Genomic DNA, 24,717 nt, shown 5'->3' with positions numbered 1-24,717 from the left:
TTTATGATAAAGTTTGAAATTTTTGTTGTTAAACATACTCAGAACGTTTTGATATAAGAGCGCTATTTGTATGGCTTACAGTAACTTAAAATATTCATTTTGGCAAAGAAAAAGAATTAAATTGTGAACAATTTCGCTTTCAATGTGGACTAAATCGGCGACAGTGCATTGATGAGTATAATTCAATATTTGACGACGAAGCTTCATGATTGACCAGTTTTTATGGATAGCATGGTGAATCCACTCGTGGACTTAGATCACTCTAAGGCGGATTTTGTGAAAGTCGTCGAAAACCAGTTGTTGTTGCGGAAAATACTGCTGCTGTGTGTAAACTGATATTGCAAGCTCATCATCTGACATATCGTGACATTGAGACAACTATAAACATTAGTGGGATCAGCAAACATTCAATATTGCATAAACATTTATTTGTAAAAACTTTTTCATGTAGTATCTCTCACAATTTGTCGATTGCTCAAAAAGGGTCTCATGTCCATTGTCGAGAAAAATGTCTAAAATAATACGATAAACGATAACGGTGCACAAACCATAGTTGAACACTCAAAACATCGATTTGATGATGAGTCATCCACTGCATAGTCGTGACTTGGCACCGAATGACTGATTTTTATTCCCGTATATATTACTTCATATTTGTCCATGTTAACTCTCCGCAGTTCCAAACCCGTGGATCCGCCTCTGCTGATACGGCTGTGTAAACTGAAGTTGAGTAATACCAAAAGCTCCGTCAGGATCGGGAAGAACCTCTTCGAGCCGTTCGATACGAAACGAGGTTTCAGACATGGCTACTCCCTATCGTGCAACTTCTTCAATCTACTGCTGGAGAAAATAATGCGAGCTCCAGAACTTAATCGAGCAGGAACAATCTTATAAAAGAGTGTAGAGCTGCTAGCCTACGGTGATAATATTGATACCATCGGCCTCAACATTCATGCTGTTAGTTCTATTTTCTTCAGATTGGATAAGGAATCGAAGCAAATGGGTCTGGTAGTGAACGAGGGCAAGACGAAATATCTCCTGCCATCAAAGAAACACTCGTCTCACTCGCGACTTGGCCCCAACGTCATTGTTGACAGTCATAACTTCGAAATCGTAGATAATTCCGTCTAACTTGGAACCAGCATTAACACCAACAACAACGTCGGTCTCGAAAATCAACGCAGAATAACACTTGCTAACAGGTGCTACTTCGGACTGAGTGGGCAATTGAGAAGTAAAGTCTTCTCTCGACGAACAAAGACAAAATTTTAGAGGTCACTCATCATCCTCGTCTTGCTTTATGATATAGAGGCATGCACGATGATAAGATCTGATGTTTCGATAGAAAGGTTTGCTAAAGCTGTATGGTTTTTTGCGCTTTGGCAACTGAGAATAGCGCAGTCGATGGAACGATGAGCGGGATCTGTACGAGATATTCGACGACATTGACATAGTTCAGCGAATTAAGAGACAGCGGTTACTATGGCTATTTCATGTCGTCCGAATGGATGAAAGCACTCCAGCTCTGAGAGTATTGGACGCAGTACCCGCCGGGGGAATCAGAGGAAGTGGAGGTCTTTGGAAATATCAGGTGGAGAAGAATTTGGCTACACTTGGAATCTTCAATTGGCGCCCTATGGCGAAGAGGAAGAACGATTTCCGCGCTGTTGTAAACTCGGAACTCAAAGAAGAATGTTCGAGCAAATTGGGCTTAAGTCAATTTTGCATATTTGTCGAACTTACGTATTGAGGTTTGAGTTTGCTTACCGAAGTCTTGACTTACCTTGCACTAATAAAAAAATTTGTATTGATACGTTGGCTGAAAAGTTGCTGGGAAGTTAGTAAGAAATACTTGAAGTCAGCTTCGATATGTTCGAATTGGATTTATACGCCTACAGTTCCTTCCAAAGTTATTTACAGAAAATTCCATACCATTAATTGCCACTCAATTTAAACAAATGCAGAGACAAACACAATGCTTTACTTTCTATATTACACTTTATTGAATTAATTCTTTAACTACGCCCTTTGTCGCCCACAGTTCACAACTTACAAATATTGTTTTTTTTCAGCTCTTTTTTACTCTTATTTGCTCTCATAATCCAGTTTAAATTACTTTACTTTACTATTCAATTAGTTTAAACTCCGTACACTCTTGTTCGCACTAAATATTTACGAATGCCTCACTTCTATATACTTATTTAATGCAAGTATTTATAATATTTAATAATTTACAGTGGATTTTAGTTGGTATATTTAGCTAAGTGTGCTGCGCTCAACTGTGAAGACATGGCTTCGGCAATCGTCAACTGTGGCGCAGTTTAATTGCCAGTCAATTACTTATGTACGATAATTAGTAAACTTTTAATTGTTCATTTTGCGAAGGTGTTACGTATAAAATTCAATTATACAGTAGTCATTATTATTAAACATTAATTAATTAATTGTAATTATAGCTCGTAATTAGTTAATGCTATGCAGTCACGCTATATTTGGTTGCCTGTGTATTAGATTTTAACGGTATTAAGCTGAGTGTCGTCTGCTGTCGTGGGTGTGCTGTTCGTATATCGTTCTTCGTGTGTGTTTGTGTGTGTGTGTCGCGTTGCTGCTGTAGCTCGTCATGTTTTTGTAATTAACCTTATTTGTTGTTGTTTTGTGTTTGTTGTGCGTTAAAGTCCTTAAATTCTTGCAGCAAAATGCCAAATGCGTTTATGTCTGTGTGTGCTTAAGTTTTTGCGAGGAATTTGTGTGTCTCTTTCGCTTTCGCTTTTGTTGTTGTAATTTGTTACATATACCGTTCACGCTGAGGTCAATTTTGCACTGTGTCCTTACAGTTTTTAGAGTTTTGTTTGTGTTTTCATAATATTTTTCAAAGTTTTACGCAGTTTCTGTCTTTTTCCAGAATTTATCCAAATCTTTTATTAAAACTTAATTTTTTAACTTTTTGATTTTTTTTTAATTTATTACTTTAATTTTTTGCTTACCAACTAATCTCTTATTTCGTTTTGTTAAAACACTTGACTTAGCTTTTTTTAAATTTTCAGTTTTTGAAATTAAATTCCTTTTTAATTCTGTTAATTAATTTTTTTTTTATTTTCAATTATTGTTTTTATATATACATTTTTTTATTCAAATTTTATTATTATTTGTTTTTTTTTTAGTTTTTTAAATTAAATTGTTTTTTAATTTTATTAATTAATTTTTTTCATATTTTTAATTATTTATTTTTTATATATACATACATTTTTTGATTTTATTATTATTTTTTTTTTTATTTTGGTAATTTATTTATTTAATTTCTTTTTTAATTTTATTAATTAATTTTTTTATAATTTTAAATTTGAAATTTTTATTATTATTATCATATATTTTAAATATTAAATTTTTTTTATTTTAATTCATCTTTTTTTTTAATTTTTGTAATTTATTAATTAACTATTTCTTACGTTTTTTTTAATTATGACTGTTATATTTTTAACATATACATTTTTTAATTTTAATTTTATTATTAATATATTTTAATTTTATTAGTTATTTTTTTACAATTAATTTTTTTTATTCTTATTATATGCATATTTTATAATTAATTTTTATTTTTAATTTATATTTTTCCGAATTTTTTTAATTATTTAGTTTTTAAATTTTTTATTATTTTTATTTATTTATAATTTTAATTTTTTTAATTAATTAATTAATTTAATTTTTAATTTTTGTAATTAATTAATTATTTTGTTTTTAGTTATTATACATTTTTAAACTATTATTATTATCATTATTCATAGTATTATTCGATTTTTTATAGACTTTTTTTTATTTTAATTAATTTTAATTTTTTTTTCATTTTTAATTACTTTTTTTAATTTTTTTATTTGATTTTTTTGTGATTTTACTAGGCATACATCATATATACAATAGCATACTTACATATTTTTTTTACAAAAAATATTTAGAGAAAATTTTACATAAAAACCAATTAAATGCAATTTTCTGCGCGCTTACACGCTGACATCTAGTAATTTATTTATTGTACTAGCATTAATTGTGATTTTTTTCAACAACAATAAATAGTTTTTAAATGCAATTTACACAAATGAATTTTTAACATATGCTTTAGTAACTATGTATATCTACATATGTATGAATCTGTGTATGTATATGATTGTGTACATGTGTATGTGAGTTACTATATACACTTTAAGGTATATATATATATATATATATATATATATGTATGTATGTATGTGTGTGTGTATTCAAGCTTAAAGCTAATTAATAGTCAATTATTAACAATTCGGTAATTCGATTTTTCCACCATTTTTTCATAAATATATTTTACAATCATAATTTAAACAATTTACTGTTACATCACGCACATATAGCTCGCACTTTTTGATTTATTACACCTTTTTTGTGGAAGTTTGCAAACTTAACCTTACTTTTCTTTGTCATACATTACAATTACTTTAATTACAATTACATTTTATTGTTTTTTAGCGCAATTTTTTCATATATAATTTAGTGCTTAATTTCACTCTCTGATTTGCTTATGAAGATTTATTTTTAATTTTTTTATTATGTATCTTTTTTTTTTATTTTTTTATAATTTTGCATTAATTTTTTCTTAACGGCATAGTTTTCAAATTTTAAATTTTTTTATTTTACTTCTAGCTTTATTTCCTCTCTTATTACTAATTAGTTTTTATTACCTCAATAATGTTCAAGTTTTTATTTTTAATTTTATTTAATTTATTTTCACTCTTTAATTAGTTTTTTCCATTATTTACTAAATTTATTATGTACACAAAGAGTTTTGTAATAAAATATTGAAAAATTATTGGCATTAAAAAGTTTCTTGACACAAACGAAGTATATGCTTGCCCTTATTATTGCAAAAGTACAGTGTTGAGCAATATTTTTCTCCCAGTAAATCTCTCATTTCCCTGTGGGGCTGTCAACTCACCACCCAGTGTTTATAGGCTTGAAATGCTTTATTGGCAGTTCTTTTGTGTAGTTCGTTATTTATATTGGAGATTTTTAGTTTTTTTATTTGTTGAAAGCATCCCTGCAAGAAATAATGAGTGAAATACTTATCAAGAAAAGTGTAAACCCTATACGCCTTCAAAGTAAACCTTTATGTTAATTATGCTCACAGAACTCAAACAAAGAAATAGAGAGCAAATTCGAGTATATAGAGAGAGCAAAATTAAACTGTTTCACTTAAAGCATTAGATTACTCTTTTGTGGAGTAAACCTCGAAATCGTATTTACCTGCGATGGTATTAAGAAACTATCTAAACTTCTAAATTTTTATAGTTTTAAACACTATGTATTTTGAACCTCACTTAAGAAAGAGAACTGAACTTGTGAAACATATTCGAAGTTTTGAAACGGTATTGAACTTCTCAAACAGTAATGAACGTTTGAAACAGTTTTGAAATTACCACTCAAAATCGAACATTTGAAACAGTATTGAACTTGCGAAAAGGTATTGAACTTATGAAAAAGTAATGAACTTGTTAAACAGTATTCAACGTATGAAACAGTAATGACTTTGTGAAACAGTATTGAACTTATGATAAAGTAATGAACTTGTGAAACAGTATTAAACTTATGAAAAAGTAATGAACTTGTGAAACAGTAATGAACTTGTGAAACAGTAATGAACTTATGAAACAGTAATGAACTTGTGAAACAGTAATGAACTTGTGAAACAGTATTGAACTTATGAAACAGTAATAAACTTGTGAAACAGTAATTGAACTTATGAAACAGTAATGAACTTGTGAAACAGTATTGAACTTGTGAAACAGTAATAAACATTTGAAAATAATTAGAAGTTGTGAAACTAATTTGAAGTTTAAAAAAGTACCGATCTTGTGAGACTGTAATTAACTTTAGAAACAGTATTGAGCTTGTCAATCTTGAACTTGAACTTGGTCACCAAAATCGAACATGCGAAACAGTATTTAGCTTGCCAATCAACAGTATTGAACTAGTGAAACATTACTGAACTTGTAAAACATTATTCAACATGTTAAACATGAACTTTGAAACTCAAATGTACTCATAAAAGCGAACTGAAACTATGGATTAAAACCGAAATATATAAGCGGTTTCTAACCTTAAAAATATAGAATTAAGGAAACAAAATTGTTATAGGTTTCCACATTGTGGAAAAGAACTAAACGTTTAAGTAAAATAATTATTATGAAAGAGAACTTAACTTGAGCAATAATTCCATTTAAAATAGATATGTTAAGATCTGATTCTGTAGTGATTTTGAGGATACAAAATCAAATTGAAGTAGCGGATCAGAACTATAAGAAAAAAACAGTATAAAAAGTAGTACTATTATTTCTGCCGATAAAGCCGACAAAACCTTTAAAACAGCTAGAAAATAAAACTGAATTTAGGAGAAATGTAATGATTCTCCTTTAAAAAGTAATATTTATTTAGCATAACACTTAAGACTACAAATTTGACTCAAAAATACACAAAAGCTTCAAAAAAACTCAAATGCATTACATAATAGCCTTATATGGAGCTTTCATGGTCGAGTATGAATCTCAAAAATACTTGAAAATTCTTGCAGGGTTACTTTGTGTATATCTAAGTAGTATTTTGAAGTGGTATACTTTACTAATCAACAGAAATTCTTTTACTTTATCTTCTCATTATTTTATATATTTAGATTTCCATCACATTCTATTATAGTCTGTTTGCATATTTTCTTCCGCCAAATATTTTGTTTCTCGTTTTAGCATTTTCAGTTTTTGCTTTGTTAACATTTTCGTTTATACGCTGCTTAGTTTCGCGTTTGTTTCTTCTATTCGTCTGCCATGTCGTTTCTGGTATTTTTACTGCGCCATCTCTAGCGTCTCGATGATTGTAATTTACCGTCAAAAGCGTGTTGCATGATTGCGATCCTTTGTAAGGAGCAAATCCTCGCCGTTCATTTGATGATGCACTTCCTCTGGTACCGTTTTCAGAATGCCCGGACTGGAGTTCTGTTGCGGGAAGAAAAAAGAGTCAGAAACGAAAATTATTATTAAATTTTAGATGGAAGATTGTAAGTTGAGTTGAGATGAGGTTAGTGACTAATACTATATAACCGAAATAATTGCGTTAGGAGCTTTTGGTCTGTATTATGGATAATAGATATATCATAGTTGTTATAAGAAATCATTGCAGGGGTCAATATTGTTAGATGAAGTAGCTTGTTTAATAACTGATGTTAAAACGAATAAAGTGATTTTAGCAGCGTATGACTATAACCCGATCTAAATGTTAAAGATACAGAGAATAGCCAAGAACAAACTAAGAGAGTTCAGAGCCGTCCAACCGTGATCTAAGTTCAAATCCAGAGATATTTCGGTTTATGATTTCGACTCTGTACTTAAGTTTCTTGGTCAAGTCTCAACGAGCGATAAGGTCTTTCATGTTCTTCAAACAATCTAAATGGAAAAGACCAGAACTAAATGAAAAAGATTTCCCAGAAACGAGCACAAGTTTAATTTAAGGGAAGTATTCACAACAGATTTCTGGGGATTGAGATTAAGTGTTAGCATTTTGATTCTGTATTATAGTTCACCGGCCAGATCTCCACAATCGATAAAGTTTTTCATCTTCTGTAAGTAATCTTATTAGCAAAAGTTCAGACCAGTTAAAATGTAATGGGACCAGATTAGAGCCGTGCATAAGCTGGAAGAGTTTAGATATGTTCAGGCTAGTGTAGACCAAAGCCAAGGACAAGCTAGAAGAGTTCAAAGGTAAATATTATCTGTAGGTTCCTGGGACTCGAAACTTCGGTTTATGATTTTGAGTCTGAAGTTGTAGTTCTCCAGCTAGGTCTTAACGATAAATAAAATCTTTCATCTCCTTTAAGCAATCTAAATGCAAAAGAACCATGCCAGTCCAAATGAGACAGGTTTAGACCAGAGCCGACGAAAAGCTAAAAGAGTTCCAAGCAGTACAGGCTTGTCCAAACCAGAGCTGACGACAAACTAGGATCGTTCAGAGCTGTGAACCGTGACCTTAGCTCAAGGCAAATATTCGGTACAGGTTCCCTGACACCAGATGTCGCTTTATGGTTTCGAGTCTGTAATTACACTGCCTCGCTCTGGTCTCAACGAGCGTTAGGGTCTGCTATCTCATTTAATCAATATAATGCAATCTGATCAGGCCATATAAAAGCAAAATGGAAAGAAATAGTATTTCATATGCTTAAACAATCTAAAATAAAAATGTTCGGATCAGATTAAATGCAACTAAATTTAGATCACAGTCGACGGCGGTCTAGGAGTGTTCAGTGCTTTTCATACAGCATCAAAGCTTAAGACAATCATAAGATGCAGGTTTCTGAGGCTCGATACTTCGATTTGGGATTTTGAGTCTGCACTTACATTTCCTCAGTCGGGTTCCAAGGACCGAGAGAGAGTCTTTTTTAAACATTCTCTCTCTGTTTTGAAATGGAGAGTTAATATAGGAGCCCATTGATCTGAATACTCCAGCATGACAAAATATTACTCTAAGTATGAGTATTGAGAGCTCCAAATACTTAGGTGCCATCAAACACCTGCTTGATCTATCTCAAATCAATTTCAAGCCCTCTTAGTTACCAAACATCAATATTAGCGCATACACTCGCCATATTACTAATCAAATTTATGAACTGTAAATAGCGGCTACTTAAGTAATTTTATGAAACCACAATTTCCTTTGACCCAGTTCAAGCAGCGTGTATTCTCTAAACCTCAGAGAAAGCTTTGTTCGAATTTCTTTGCGCTAAAATGCACTAAAAATTTATGAAAAACAAACTCAGGCTTTTGTCAACGCCATACTTTCACTCTGCTCAAAGGCAAAAACAACAAGAACAAGTACCACTCTTGTTGCCACCACGATCAGGCATCCAAGTGCCGGCAACACTAACGATTTGATTTCAAAAAGCGCTAACAATGGTATTTACACAATAAGTACTAGTAATGGTTGTAATTTCAAAACTACACAAGCCACCCACGCCGCACCGCATGCACGCATACTAGCACACACAAATGCACCCGCACAACATTGCGATAAGCTTGGTCATTATTATTAGTTTGTATTTACTTTTATTTCACTTTTGCGGCAGCGGGAGGGGTTACTAGAAAAAAAGTTAGTAAGGACGAGATAACTTCATGTGGAAGCGGAACTTTAACTTTTTACATTAAAAAGAAAAGCGCTTTCAGGCATTGTGGGATCTATATAGCCTTCAATGGAATAAACTGACGCTGTATACCTGGAAGGACTTATTCGTTCAGTGATCACACAATTTGACGCTAATATATGATCATATGCCAAATTGGCAAACGAAACCCGGTTTATCGTTGTCCAAAGGCTGGGAAGAAGTTGTAGACAGAGTTTTTATTTGGAGTCACAATATACGTAATACAGGGCTTGTCCGGAGAGTAATAGGACTGCGTTGATGCAGCGCTACCAGTACGATTTCCCAGCATTGAAGGCGTCATGGAAGGCATTCTCTGGAATAGCCTTGAGAGCCGAGGTGCATGCTGCTTGGATCCCCTCTGTCGTCTCAAAATGCTTGCTTTCATCGGCCTTTTTAGGCAGGGAAACAAAAAAAGAGTCCAGGTGGCGACATCTGGGCTGTCGGGCGTCTGCGGAAGTGTTGGGTTGCCGGTCTTGGTTAGGTAGTTGTTCCCAAGAAAGGCGGTGTGAGCCGACGCTTTGTCGTGGTGGAACTTTCAAACGGCGACCTCGGACCCAATTGATCCTTCGTTAGGATATATGAGAAGTAGTAGAAAAGAAGCAGTGATTACACTCATACTTAGTAAAACTAAGTTCTACTATACCAATCGTTCTGCTCTAATTTCAATCAAATATCTCATATATATACCGGCATATAAGTTATAAGGTCAACCGGAAGTACAGATATCCTCATACTGCCTATATGAGAAGCAGGAGAAAATATGCAGCTATTTTCGAGATATTATCCTATGATCTTTACTGGCGTAAACACCGCTTACGCGATTATAGCCGAGTTAACAAAAGCACGCAAGTCGTTTCTTCTTTTCGCAATTTATCGCCAACTGGAAATTCCAAGCGAGATCGGGTCCTTCTCCACCAGGTCTTTCTAACCAAGTGGAGGTCTTCCTATTTCTCTGCTTCCCCCGGCGTGTGCTGCGTCGAATACTCTCAGATCTGGAGTGCTTTTGTCTATACGTCCGACATGACCTCGCCAGTGCAGCCGATGTCTCTTAATTCGCTGAACTATGTCAATTTCGTCGCATATCTCATACAGCTCATTGTTCCATCGAATACGATATTCGCCGTAGCTAACGCGTGAGGGACCATAAATCTTTCGCAGAATCCTTCACTCAAAAACTTGCAACGTCGACTCATCAGATGTTGTCTTCGTCTATGCCTTTGCACCTATAAAGTAGGACGGGGATGATGAATGACTTCTAGAATTGGGTCTTTGTTCGTCAAGAGACTACTTAGTCTGAAGTAGCGCCAACAATTGTTATTCTGCTTTGGATTTCGAGGCTGACATTGATGTTAATGCTGGTTCCAAGTTAGACGGAATTATCTACGACGTCGAATGACTGTCAACAGTGACGTTGGGGCCAAGTAGCTAGTGCGACGATTGTTTGTTTGATGATAGGAGATATTTCATGTTTCCCTGGCTTAATACCAGACTCATTTGCTTCGCTCCCTTATCTAGTCTGGAGAAAGCAGAACTAGCGCCACAGATGTTGAGGCCAATGATATCAATATTATCGCCGTAGGCCAGCAGACTCGTTTGGAAGATTATACCAGCTCGATTAAGTTCTGGAGCTCGAATTATTTTCTCCAGCAGTAGATTGAGGAAGTCGCACGATAGAGAGTAGTCTTTTCTGAAACCTTGTTTGATATCGACCGGCTTGGAGAGTCTCTTCCCAGTGCTGACGGAGCTTTTGGTATTGCGCAACTTCAGTTTACACAGCCTTAATAGTTTTGCGAGTTCATACAGGCAGCTCCTTTTCGTGCTGTCAAAAAGTCGGTGATATTATAACAGTAAAATCTTATTTCTATATCTATGTTATGCTGAGACTTTACTAATCTCACGTGACAACAACTAAGCTGGAAATATACAAAATAAAGGCCTTAGCAGGGCGGAGATGATCTTCAAACCAATTTCCCCCACTTACCGTGGTTTGAAAGATAATGCAGTCATTGTTAAAAATTTTCTACTCCCATTTCCTGCATATTATATTTCTACAAAAATCTTCTACTCCGGCGAAACACTCTGCGGGTGTAAGTGAAAACAAAAGAACACCGAAGCAAAGCCACAACTTAATGTGACCATTTCTAGGTAAACTAAACACCAAATTTCACCAGCGACTGCATTCGAAAGTTCCTAATATCCTGCCAGGCGAAATATGAAAAAGGACATGGCAATCATGAAAGTGCAACGCTGTGTTTTGTGCGCGCTTTGTTTGTTTTCGCTTGTTTTTTACGGCACCGACAAACTTTCCAGTGGCGCTCAAAAAGTGCTCGGCCACTCGCATAATGCTCGCCTCATTTATTTGCTAAAGTTGCAACAACAAAAACAAAATGCTATAACTACTGCATTATATTTTTTCCAACATTGTTATTTTTGCTATCTATTTGCTAACGGTTTTTTGCGTGCTTCTTTGTTTTGGTTCTACGCAAAATGTTTATGCTACTTATTGTTGTTGCACACATTGTTGTTGATTTTGCAAAAATTGCAATTTTCGTTTCTGCTCTATTTTACTTCGGCTTTTATTTTTACTCATTCGTCGTACTTTCTGCGGTTCACCGTTAACATTGCTGTTGTTGTTGTTGTTACGCTCATATAACTTCTGCCCACCACCGCTCGCCAAAGGCCAAACATTTTCCAACTGACATTTGCCTTTTTTGCATTTGTTTTTTCCATTTTTCTGTGCGCTCTGGCCCCTTAAGTCACTGCTACTTCCACTTTCATTGGCATTTATATAAAGTTGTGTATTGTTATTGTTGTTGTTTCAATAGCTTTTTGCTTTGCCATTTCGTTTAGTTGTTATTACAGTTGCCGCTATTTTTGAGGCGTAGCTTGTTGACATTGCTAAATGAAATTGTTTTGCGCTCCGAATGTGAATTCAAGGAGTTTTTGTTGTACTTCGTTTATTTGTAAATAATGCACAGCATCTACTTTGCCCACCAACCTCTCTCTCTTGTTCATAAAGCACAATAAATTGACAAAAGTAGTTAACTAATGTGCTTTTGTAAAAACAAATTTTAATGTGAAGAGCAAGAATGAACAAAGTTTACAAAATGGACCTAAATCAATCAAGAAGCAGAGAATAGACTCCGCTACTGGCACACAAAGCTGCTCAAGTTATCGAAGAGAGCGCAACTTCACTTTGCGAATTGGAGTTATCAACGAATAATAGCGATAGAGACTTCAATCCGAGTCACCGAAAGCATGGTATATGGCAGAAATCTTAAAGTTCAGTAAGAGCCTGAGAGCAACAGACGAAGTTTAGTGGACTTAAGATTTCTTAAACTCATAATCAAGGATTTGAACAATTTATCAAGTATAGTGAGATGCTGATAATTCCTTATCTAAAACCTACAAAATATGTTGTTGAAAATATAAAATTGTAATATATAAAATGATGTGAGTTACAGGACTCATCCATCAACCAAGCATTCAACAACTACCACTGAAGTAGCACTCCGGTATTAACTTAGGGACTTAGTGAACTGAATTGACTCCATCCCGGTTAGTTATCGTCTTCGAAATCTTATACAGGATTCAAGCTATACAGACCGAGAGATCAACTTTTGAGAACTCTAAAATTCTTAAGCCGAAGTTTTTAAGATGGTAATAACATATTCTAAGTGGTTAAGGCTTTAGCAATCAAGTAGAAAAATGTATTCAATTGAGGTCTCCATCTCGTTTCCATCTCTAATGTGGTTGGTGTTAACTAAGATGCGACGATTTTCCATCAAAGCGTTGTCTAGATGGGAAGACCGTAAGAAGGGATCACAGTCCCAAGATCCAGTGGGTCAGGGGAGAAACTAAATTCCAATTTTCGGAACAACTTTCAGAAGGAATAAGGCCGGAGACCAAAAATATTATGACTTATCAGTTTTTTAATGGATTTAATTGGGAATTTTATGATAATTATTTTAATTCTTTAAACCATAGACAGTTTTTGAGCTTATATCAAGAAGAAAAGATCTTTATGAAATACAAAATGATGTGATGTTGTTTTAGAGAATCCTCACATGCGACCTAAAGAGTCTTTTCCGTAACACTAGCCTTGTGGTTTTAGACTTAAAGAGATATACCTCTTTCAATTTAACTGTTGAACCCACAAGCTGAACTTTTGGTAGAAATTTTTATACGGTTACTATTGCTGTTATCGCTTCCTCTGATACTTACCACATCTCCATAACCGCCCACTGACATGCCGTTGACACCCGTTGGTGGCGATTGTGGCTGTTGATGTTGCTGCTGTTGTTGTTGTTGCGCTGCATGCATAAGTGACGCAGCTGCCGCTGCCGAATGTGGCGGCATACCCATACACACAAGTCCACCACCAGCGGTGACTGTCTGCAGCAGCCCATTGCTGCTCACCGGCACTGCAACATTTGGTGGCAACGACTGCGTTTGCGCAGCGCCGATCACTTTGTGTGTGAATAACGGCGGCGGCGGGGTGAATGTGGCCAACTGCGAGGGATGCGACATGGTGACACCGGTTATGGTGGTTTGACCGCCAAACATGGGACTCGTCGAGTACATTGGATGATGAGCCAAATCGATCTATGGATTGCATGTGGAAAAAGAGAAGGAAGCAAAGAGAAGACAGTTTGATGATTGCATGAAATATGTATTTTTTACAGATGTGTGTTATTGTTTTATTGGTATTAGTGTGTTTAGTAAATGTTAAATCAAACGGTTGCGTTAGAAGATGCGTCGTATGTACGGTGCGGCAACAACATTCATGGCTGTGCGTGTCTCACGTGCGAATGAGTTCTTGCGTTAACGATTTCGTAGTGAAATGTATGTTAATTTTTTTTATTTGTTTACAGTTATATCTTATATATTAGTAAGTATTATGCTAAATCGTTTAAAATAAGTTTATGGAATATGTTTTGAAGATAAATGAAAATGTTTAGGAACAGGTCAAACTTTTTCTATAACACTTAGCTAAGTTATTAGACTGTGAACTGGTGAAGAGTAGAGCTCTTAAGTGCTAACTCGACTGCTGAAACATGCTTAACTTGAAGCCACTTTATCTGAAACTAGAATGGAAATTCTCTTGATGTGGATCATTTGGTGCTTATAGTACCATCTTGTGTGACCTTCGACCAGACCGTCATATAGAATAAGCCATTGGTGAGATGATATTTCGAACATTACTTTGAAAATCATATAGTAGTTCTGTGCGACCTTACAAAAGGCTGTAGGATAAGTATGCCTTTGGTCATCTGATCTTTCGTATTTTGCTTCGAAAATCGCATATCAGTTTTCTTCAAAATGAGAATAGATATGGTTTGTTTTCATATTGGAAAAGTTTCAAACGTTTCAATTATTATAGACAAGAAGAAAAAACATTTGTGAAGGTTCTGTATTAAGGTTTTAACTCAATAGCATACTCAGAACTTCCAAAAGCCTATAAGTATTTCGAAGTGATATTCTTTTTTCAATAACGTTGAAAACTGGGAGCGAAGAGGACAAAGGTGATTATAAACCAGGTAAAAATCGCGTGGAAGACTAAGTAAAGAGTTTAGTACATCGACAACATTATAAAATTTGTCTCTGGTTGTTAGAATAAAACAGACTTTTTCGACATATGTAATCATAAAATAAAATAAATATTCCATTTTTAAGGTACTCCCCGAAATCGAAATATTTGACATCAAATTTCAAAATTATCAACAAAATATTGTTAGAAAATTAGTTACTAAAAAATAAAAATATGCTTAGATTCTATTTTCCTCTTACTTCAATGATGTATAATACTTTTTGGACAACAATTCCTGGAGAAAATTTTGTTTTGCCGAATATTCAGACAAGTGTTATACGGAGCGATATAGTCCTAATCAAGATCTCATAAAATGGTAATAGTTGCAGAACACAATCCACTCGAGAGGTTTTTCATATGATATCACTCAATTTGTGAGAACTCCCAACTTTCCAAAACTGTCTACAGCCTTATCAGATATATTCCCTCAAGATCCCAGAAAGATTTTTTGTAGATAACCCATATATAGGTTACTACTAACAATATCGTTTATCTTAATATGTAGAACTCGCAACTTCCAAAACTGTCTACCGCCTTAACAGATATGTTCCATCAAGATCTCAGAAAGATGTAAGAAATATAGACAACCGACTATAGTGATTGCTGCTTATAGTATCGATCAATTTAATAGAATTTCCAAAACTATCATGTATGGTAGTCTGATCGGACTGAACTGTCACTAAAACTGCTATCTGCACACCCCTAAGCAAAAAATTATATATTGGTATACATTTTTCTAAGCCTCACTTACTGAGTGAGATGTGTAATTTCAAGTTTCCAAAAAATTCAATGATCTTACAAGTTCCAAGCCACATCTGTGAGAATTGAGTGCCTCCTGAACCAATTTGCTATGTTCCGAAGGCACTCACAGGTTCAACATTGCCAGTTAAGAGTTGATTGTTCTGTTCTGAGAATAAAGCTGCCTCTGCGGCTATCCAGCTTTAACAACAACAAAAGACAACTGGCTGGCTTAAAAACTAATCTCAAACTCTGCTTCAAATACTAACTTGAAATGTACGTTTGTGCGTTATGCGGCTTGTAATTACAGTTATACTTGTACTTATGCGTATGTGTTGGTTTAGTTGCATAACAATGCTTTCTGCAAAGCAATTTCATTTAAGCTAATTGAATGTACTAGTACATGAAATGTTTACGCAAATTTTCGGACAAAGTAATCATGCAATGTTTTACTTGCTAACTACATTTAAAATAATCAAATACAGGGCGTGTATATTATAGACTTAAATGCATTTATAAATATGTGTGTGTATATTGTTTACTTGTGTGCAAACGCAAATTATGTTTTTGCTATAATCACTTACTATATATAAGCATATCTGTGCTGCATAGAAGTTGTAATTAAGATTAAAGTTTCTCATTTTGAACTCAAAAATTATTTGTATGTGGGTGTGCGTTAGGTAAGCTTTATATCTAATTGTATCTGTATCTATTCTGACATGTTGTCTTGAATTATGTTTGCATTTATGCCGAAAATTAATTGAATATAGCATTTAAGTATGTACATAAGCTTTAATTAATGGTGAGGAGCTTATGAAAATCCGATAATTAATATTATTTCAAATCTACCGAAAATATAATTGTATTTTGTCAAGCTTTACTGAAATTCTTTGCAAGAAAAGAAAAGAAAAAGTCAACTTTGGCTGCGCTGAGGCTGTAATACTCTACACAGGTGCAATTTTTATAGCCTAGAAGAATAGGAAAAGTTCTTTATCCTAATTGGATCGATCAGTTTGTATGGCAGTTATATGTGTGCAATAGCTTTAGGATCAAACAATTTCTTGGGAAGTTGGTGTTTTGCTTTTGGTCATAATCTGTGCTAAATTTAGTGAAGACACCTTGTCAAATAAAATAGGAATTTGAATTCGATCGGCCACTTTGAATGGCAGCCCACAGTTTCTTCGGAGATTAGACCATTATCTTAAATAATAATTTATCGTAAAAACTGTGAGATTAGCTTGCGTATTTTCAGACGCCCTGATGAACATGTCTAAATCGACTAAGCTTGTCATGCGGATGATTTATATTTATACTATATATATATATGTTTATACTTCATAGATCCTCTTTTTCTCTTGGGTGCTTTAAGCGCTATGCCAAGTAAATATATATCCTGTTCAAGGTATAATTATGGTACACTTTTGTATTTACGAAAAAAGTATATTCAAAGCCCCCTTTCATTCGTTAGATGTCATAGTTATACTTAAAAGGCTACTAATATCTATAAATCTCACTCGAAATGTATGGTAATTTTTACAACAATGCACATTCTAGTTCCTGAACTCTCGAATAGTAACTGTTTTGCAAATATGCGCCTATATCTGCTTTCTCGACTTTTATAAATCTAGAACAGTCTTTTTTACTCTTTTTTTTACTCTTTTTTTTCTTTTCTACTTGTCTCTTTCAATCTATTTATTCCTCTATTTCCCTCTTTCTCTTTCTAAAAATCTGTCTTCCTGATTTTCTCCTACCATCTTTTCTCTGTCTCTATATCTATCTTCTTTCCTTGAATCTCGCTCAGTCTCTCTTCGCCTTTCTTGTTCACATGTTGTCCTAGCTTACTCATACTTTTTCAGACACTGTTTTTCTTCCTTTCTAGCCATTTGCTCAGATTTCTTTAGTTTTGACTCAATTTAACTTTTTGCTAGATTACCATATAGTTTTTTTTCAGAAAAAACCCCGATTTTAGATTCATCTATATACTGATCTAGTATCAGCAGAGCTTTTCGAGGGTAGTTATAGTTGTTTTCAGGAAAATTAATACTCAATGAACATTATTGAGATCTACAATAGTTGCGTTGGAATTCTCGATTACCTTAGGACTAATCGTTAGCGAAGGAAAAGCATTATGAACATTAAGATTACAGATGTTAGATAGACAGATGAAGATTAAGATTATATTGTTTCAGAGACTAAATCAGATTGAATTGGAAAAAACCTTATTATGTATTTACTCTCCCGATAGGAAGATGGAAGCTGAACTGCTACCCTTAGGAAACTTTATCTATAATGCTGGTTCATAGATACATCTGTCGATGAATCAAGTGTCTAATGAGTAGTTCTAGTTGCTCTCCGAAAATTTTGTACTCAAACGAATTATAAATTGTAAGCGACACATTTCTAAAGTCGAGTTAAGCTTTTGGCTTGGAAAAACTACATTATATGGACTATCTAGTATGAGATAAACTCACTGATTTTGTGTTTCTTTCTTGGAAAACTTGGATAACTTATTTGATGAGAGACCAGTCAATTTTTTTAGTACTTGCAATGAAAAGAAATCGCGCTTTGTCGTGATCTAGTAAAAATTACTCAAGTTTCCTTGCTTGAGGCTCAGGTTAGGCTTAAAAGGAGATTTTCTTTAAACAGCTTATAACGCCGATCCATACTCAGACTAAGGAATGTTTTACATAAAAGAGATCGCTAAATACTATTCTTGGTTTTGTAATTGAAAAAGCTCGGCCGTAGCCTCATCTAATTTCGTTTGTTAGAAACACTCAGAATGATATCTTGAATAATTATCTTCGAGAAAGACCACTCAAACTGTTTTAAGTTCGTCTTCGAAAACTTCTAAGCTCAGCCTCAAAACACAATAGCTTTCTTAAGAGAAGGAATTTGATAGCCGTCAAAAGCTAAGCTAAGATCAAATCGATTCTAATCTCTCAACATATCTTCTTCTTTACTGGCGCCTCTCAACATATGTACTATATATGATTAAAATTCAGTCTTCAATTGCAGCTTAATTTAGACCCGATAAAAGCTCATTTAACTCGCTTAGTGTATTTCGGAGTGTAAAATTTAAAAATACATCTGTGTCACATGATTATAGAGTTGTGATTGTAGTCAGAAGTATTTTTCACTTTTACAGTTACCCACACATTTCTCAAATCCATAAGCAGCTTTACTAAACACCTGCATTCTAACTTCTATGTACCCATGCAACCATGCAAACAATTGCAAACAAGCAGAAAAAAGCTCAAGCTCCCGTAATAAAAGCTCAAGTGGTCTCAAATGTACCGCTAATCTTTTGTTTGTACAACATGTGATTTGGCCACAGTTTTGAGGTAAAAGAAAACTATTTACAAATCTTTGTAAAATTACCCACATTATGAGGTACGAAAATCTACCACCACAACAACAATAACAATAAAGTAATAACAATAACCACAAAGAGATTACCGAATACATGTATTCTACGAATATACGAATACGAAGTGCATTATGGCGAAAACAAATGGCAGGCGACTGTAGGTGTGCATGCACCGAGTGAAGTGGGTAAAAATGTAAGGAAGAGGGTTTAAATGCTGGGGAAATTTTTTATACCCAATGCACTTTGTATAAGGAAGAGGGTTTAAAGTTTTTATTATGCTCGGATCATACAAAATTTTTATGGACTTGGACACTCATAAAGAGTAGAGCTTTTGCACTTTGTAAGGTTGGAGAAAGGTTGCGATATTTCATATACAACTCTGTGTGTGATTTTAAACGCCACATTTTGTGAGAAAAGCAATGACGGAGTATAGAGAGTTGAGGTGCTTCACAAATAAATCAGGTTAGGTTACAAGTTCGATCCCAAATAGGATTTTTCTGGGACAAATTAAAGCGTTGTGATTCGTTGTGGTACCAATTCCTATATAATGGCTGATAAGAACTTAAAATAAGACAAATTTGTTGAAACGGCTAATGTCAGTTTCGGCTTTGTCTTCTGGTTTACCGAAGATAAGACTATCGAGATGTTTCAGCCTCGGTAGTGTATATGATGGAAAATGGAGGAGAAAGTGCCTAGATGTTTCCACCTCACCCTTCTCCATACAAGTTTGAGGACTAGCTTCCAGTAAGATTCTTAGCTTTACAGTATGGATGTCTATATAAGTTTGCAAATACTTGCGGCTAATGGCTATATTAATGGCAATGGATATTGCTTTATTACATATTTTTGTTCTGAAGATCACATTCATTTATTGGTTGTAGATCGGTATGGTGTATGATTGTTGTTTGGGTGAATTTTTAAAGATCTGCCGCTCTTCTAAGTCTGATATTTTGTATTGGTCTTTTTCTCCCAAAGCAGCTGCTCATTTGTAGAAAACGCCGATATTGAATCACTACAAAATAAAGCTGTCATACAAACTGATCGTTTACACTAAAATCTTTGTAAGGAAAATTTTTTTATCTCTCCATCTATCTTTAAGAAATTTGACACGGATTATTACCCAAGACAACGCTACAATCCCGAAACATATTTCTTTAGATCGAACTACTATAGCTTATAGCTGCCATACAAACCGATCGATGAAAGTCAAGATAGAAATCGCTTTCAACATTGTTAGGCTATAAGAATACTCTCATGAAAGATAATATATTCAGAGTTGGTCCCGAAAAAGTTATATTATCTCTTTCTTAGTGTATTTTTAGAGATTATCTTAATTTTATACGGTTATTCATAGCATTTTATAGTATATGACTCCTCCTTAGATTATTAGATCGTAACATAATTGTCTGTAGAGTTATCTTTTCTCTAATTTTTTTTTCGGTTTCGGTTCTTACTAAGGGCTGTTCTTAAAGCTATTAGCAGTTCTTTCTAACAACATCTAAATAGCCTACTACACTGGTTCTATGCCTGTTATTCGTCCTCTCGTTTCTCTCATCTGTCTTCCAAGGCGTGTTCTAAAGGTTTTACATATGACTGTACCACCTTCGAATTCGTGCTAGATCTATACTACTCTGCAGCTCTTTCTAACTTCGTTTCCATCGCAAAGTTTATGCTGGTTCTACACCTTTCATTCGTACTATCGTATATATCATCTGTATTTTTAGGGCTGTTGTAAGGGACACCCACTGTTTCCACATTTACATTATCTCCTGCGGCTAATCTATCTTGTTTGATGCTAGATCTATACTACTCTGCAACTCTTTCTAACTTCCTCTCCTTCGCTGTCTTCTATATCTTTTTCGCTGGTCCTATACGAGTATTTCTAGACGTCCTCCCGTGTCTCTTGTCTGTCTTCTTAGGACTGTTCTAAAACATCCACTGTTTCTGTTTCTTCATCTAGCTTTATCTTCTTCGGCTAGTCTAACAAGATTTATGCTAACTCCAACAAACTCTGTACAGTTCTAAATATATAACTCTACCTACCAACTTTGTTGGCACTACGTACATGGTGCGTTGGGTATAAATCTATGAAAAAGTATCCCTACACCAACACACAATGCCAAAAATGTAGGGAAGCGCACAGTGTTTTAGCAAATAGTTGTATTTCAGTAGGTGTGGCAGGCTACGTGTCGCATTGTTTTACCATAATCGGTGTGTGTCCGTGTGCGTGTGTATTTGTGTGCGTGTTGGCGAAATGTAATATGCTTGTTGAACAATAAAACTCAGATTTCGGAATTCTATTGCGTTTTTAGTGTGATAAAAACGCTATATTAAACCGAAGAGAGTAGAAAATAAAGCAGAAACAACAACAACAACAACAACAAGAATTAAATCATAAAAGCAGCTGCAGGCGAAATGAAGCGATTCACATACACACTCACACACACATAAATATATTCAGTGTAAGTGTAGGTGAAGCCAGTGGCTTTGTTTTCATTTGTGTGTGCTGCACACACACAGCTATGCGTTTGTGTGTGTGTGTGTGTCTAGTGGGGGTAGTGCGCCGTGCGGTGTTAGTAGCTGCGACAGGACATGGCAGGACAACTGAAATTGCAATCTAACTTGCTAAGCAACACCATTGTATACTCGTATTACAACAATAAAACAACAACAACCCCAACAACAAGCAAACAAACAAGCAAGCGAGCATTATATGCACACAATACCGTTAGACGGGACAAATGAAAAACAAGCAAGCAAAAGTGCAATGCGAAGTCGCTCCTCGTTTGTATGTATGTACATATGTATGGGTGTGTGACGATATTGTACGAATAACGGTAAACTTTTGCAACACGCCGGCGCTTCACGTTACCCGCAATCAGACCACAGCAACCAGGACAAACGGGCAAACAGCTAAGCTTAGCGCAGGACAGCGTCGATGTAGGCTTTAGACATATACACATACTATATTAGGGTGGGTCAATAGAAAAAATAGGTTGTTAGAGCAGTAAATTAAAACTGAGAGTTTTGCAATTTAAAATGTGTTTTTTTTTTATAAAATTCATAAAATTGTTTTTTATAAATGTTTTTTTTTTTCAATAAAGTTCCTAAAATAACAAAATAACGATAATTAGATTTTTCTAGCTTATAGTAAGAAAAAAGTAGAAAAATGTTAAGCGGAGCACCTTCCCGTTACATTTAAAAGCTCATACCTGGAAACACTTTGAAAATAACAAAAAAAGAACAAGTGTTTTTTTTGACCCACCCTAATATACTTATATGAGTTTGAGTGCATAAATGTGTGTGTGTGTGCCTAGCTCCAGGCAGCTTTCGGATATGGCAGAGATCGAGTATAGGAAGCTGTCCCCGCTGCACGCAATTGCAAGCGCTATGACAACAAAAACCAAAAGCAAACTCAAAACAACAATAAAAAGCATAAAAAACAACAACAACAAAAATACACACAAATAAAAGGCAGCAAGCGGTTGCAATTGTGCGAACAACAAAAATGTGTGCCATTATTATTATTATTGCTGTTGTTGTTTTTTTGTTTTTGTTGCTGGTATTATGTCCGTTGTTCTTTACGTGCTGACTTTCGAACGACACACTTTTCTGTTGCTTTTCCTGCTTGTATGCATTCCTTCGCCACTTCCAACGCTCCTTTATTGCTATTTATGCCTTTCAATGTATGCGTGTGGGCGTATGTGCATTTGTAATGCAATAGATAATAATAAATTTTTAGCTTAAGGGCTTAAACTTTCAAATGCCGTGTTTGGTAAATAAATAAGTTCAACTCCGGCGCTCGTTCAACGGCGCCCAACTGCGGCTGGAGTGTTCCACTGATCAAGTCAATTGCCCACCGCTGAGCCACTCGAGGCGCGTGAAATATGTATGAGTGAAATATGCACTGCGTGGTGGTTGAGGATTAAGTGCCTTTACTAGTAGTCATATATTTATAAACTATATATAATTTTTTGATTTAAAGAATTATAAATTATATTGGATCTAGTGCAAGATAATTTTAAGTCATGCCGTAATATCTAAATGGACTACATTTCAACTAGTAACAGACAATGTTTGAAGATTTATAATATAATAGCGTTAAACGTTGCCGACATTTAGGCTCATTTACTCAGATATTAGAAAAGTTGCACACCTTTTTATCCAAGTAAGTGTAATATGATTTTAAGTACAATCATGTAATGTGTAATATGATTCTAAATACTATCATGCGTACTTCATTAGCATTAAGTAATTATTACAAATTTTATCATCAATATAGCTCTAAGCTATATACCCTTCACAAATCATAATATTGTATATACAAGGAATAGACTTTGATCACTCTGTTTGTATGACAGCTATATACCATAGTGAAAAAGCTGTTCTTGATATATAAATAGAGTCCATTTCAGCTAGTAAGACATAATACTCGAAGATTTGTGATATATATAGCAATAAACGTTGCCTACATTCAGGCTCTTTTATTCAGGTCTTAGCAAAGTCTCACACCGGCAAAGTAGTGAGTTAAGGAAAATAAATTATCTGATGGTTTTAAATATCTTATGAGAACTTGACTGGCATTAAATAAATAATATAAATTAAATCATCATTACCTTAAAGTTATAAAAAAACGAATTCAACAAATTAAAAAATTCCTTACTAGAACTAGACCTTGATCCCGCAGTTTGTATGGCAACCGGATATTATAGTGCTTCGATTGTTTGAAAATTTTAACGTTAGTCTATACGAAATTTCTTGAAGATTTTACTTTCAAAAAAGCTCAAAAAAGCTGGCTGTCTAACATAAGGTTTTTTGGGCCCATTTCGAAAGGTCGACAGCGTGGCTGTCACGTACACAAAATTTTATATGAACATTCTCCGAAATATCGGCAATTATTTTTCTATACGGATATTTACATTTATATAGAAGATGGATTATACTTATAATGTCCTCTTCTTTCACTTCCTTATAGTTACTACAACAGTCATTACATTGCGTTCCTAACTTGCTGACATATCTGCTAAGACAGTGACCTGTTAGCACTCTTACTGGAGCTCTTAAGCCTGCTTCGCTTGTATATATGACATCTTCGTCGCTTAAATATCTACAAGTAGCCAGTGTCATACAAACTTCCTCTTCTCTGTGGGCTAATAGTAGGGTGGTGTCTGTTCTGACTAGTTCATCTGCATCAGTTTCCTGGAATATCGCTATGACCTGGAACGTATTGCAGGTTTATTATGATAGTCATAAAATGTAAGTGCCAATAAAAGATCAAGGTACTCTGTCACTATTTTTAACGAAACCCTAAGAGACTTTAGTGTTTTTAAAGCCGTTTGGTTATCTGTGTATATAAATACATTCTTTTCTGTGAGCACAATCCTTGTCAGAATCAGAAGGCTTGTTTTAATTGCTGTTATCTCTGCTTGGTAAACACTGCATAGGTGTGGTAAACAGATGGCGATTTGGTGACTATTTTTTTCAGAAAAGACACCACCTGCCACTCGATTATCTAGTTTGCACCCATTCGTATAGATACTTATCGCTACATACCTGTTCAACTCCCCGTTTTCAACACTCTTCTCTGGAAGCGCAGACAGTATTGAGGACTGAATTTAACTAAAATCCTATAGTATTACGAAAATCCGTGGTGTAGACAAAAAAATGTGAACTTACTAAGTATCTTAAAATTCTCCTATAACAAGCGACTAATAGGGTGGATTCACTTGATCTAAGAACAGACTTCGCTGCCAGCTTTTTGCAGTACAAGTCCATTGGCAGAAAGTGTAAAATGACGTTCAGAGCCTGACTTGGTATTGT

The 24,717-nt window shown here is 34.6% G+C and overlaps 1 protein-coding gene across 6 annotated transcripts in view; it reads right to left on the bottom strand.

Moving 5' to 3' along the window:
• Positions 1-6,763: 6,763 nt before the first annotated feature.
• LOC126757161 (uncharacterized) overlaps positions 6,764-24,717 on the bottom strand; it is a 290,797-nt gene continuing 272,843 nt past the window's right edge. For all 6 annotated transcript variants that reach the window (XM_050470841.1, XM_050470847.1, XM_050470844.1 and 3 more), the window contains 2 exons: positions 13,427-13,807; positions 6,764-7,007 (listed from right to left, as the gene is read on the bottom strand). In XM_050470841.1, the coding sequence (XP_050326798.1) occupies positions 6,900-7,007; positions 13,427-13,807 (489 nt within the window). In that variant the 3' untranslated portion in view covers positions 6,764-6,899. The remainder of the gene's footprint in view (positions 7,008-13,426; positions 13,808-24,717) is intronic.

This window comes from Bactrocera neohumeralis, chromosome 4 (genome assembly GCF_024586455.1).
Source record: "Bactrocera neohumeralis isolate Rockhampton chromosome 4, APGP_CSIRO_Bneo_wtdbg2-racon-allhic-juicebox.fasta_v2, whole genome shotgun sequence".
NCBI classification, from domain to species: Eukaryota; Metazoa; Arthropoda; class Insecta; order Diptera; family Tephritidae; genus Bactrocera; species Bactrocera neohumeralis.
This window is presented reverse-complemented; position numbering and strand designations above follow the sequence as displayed.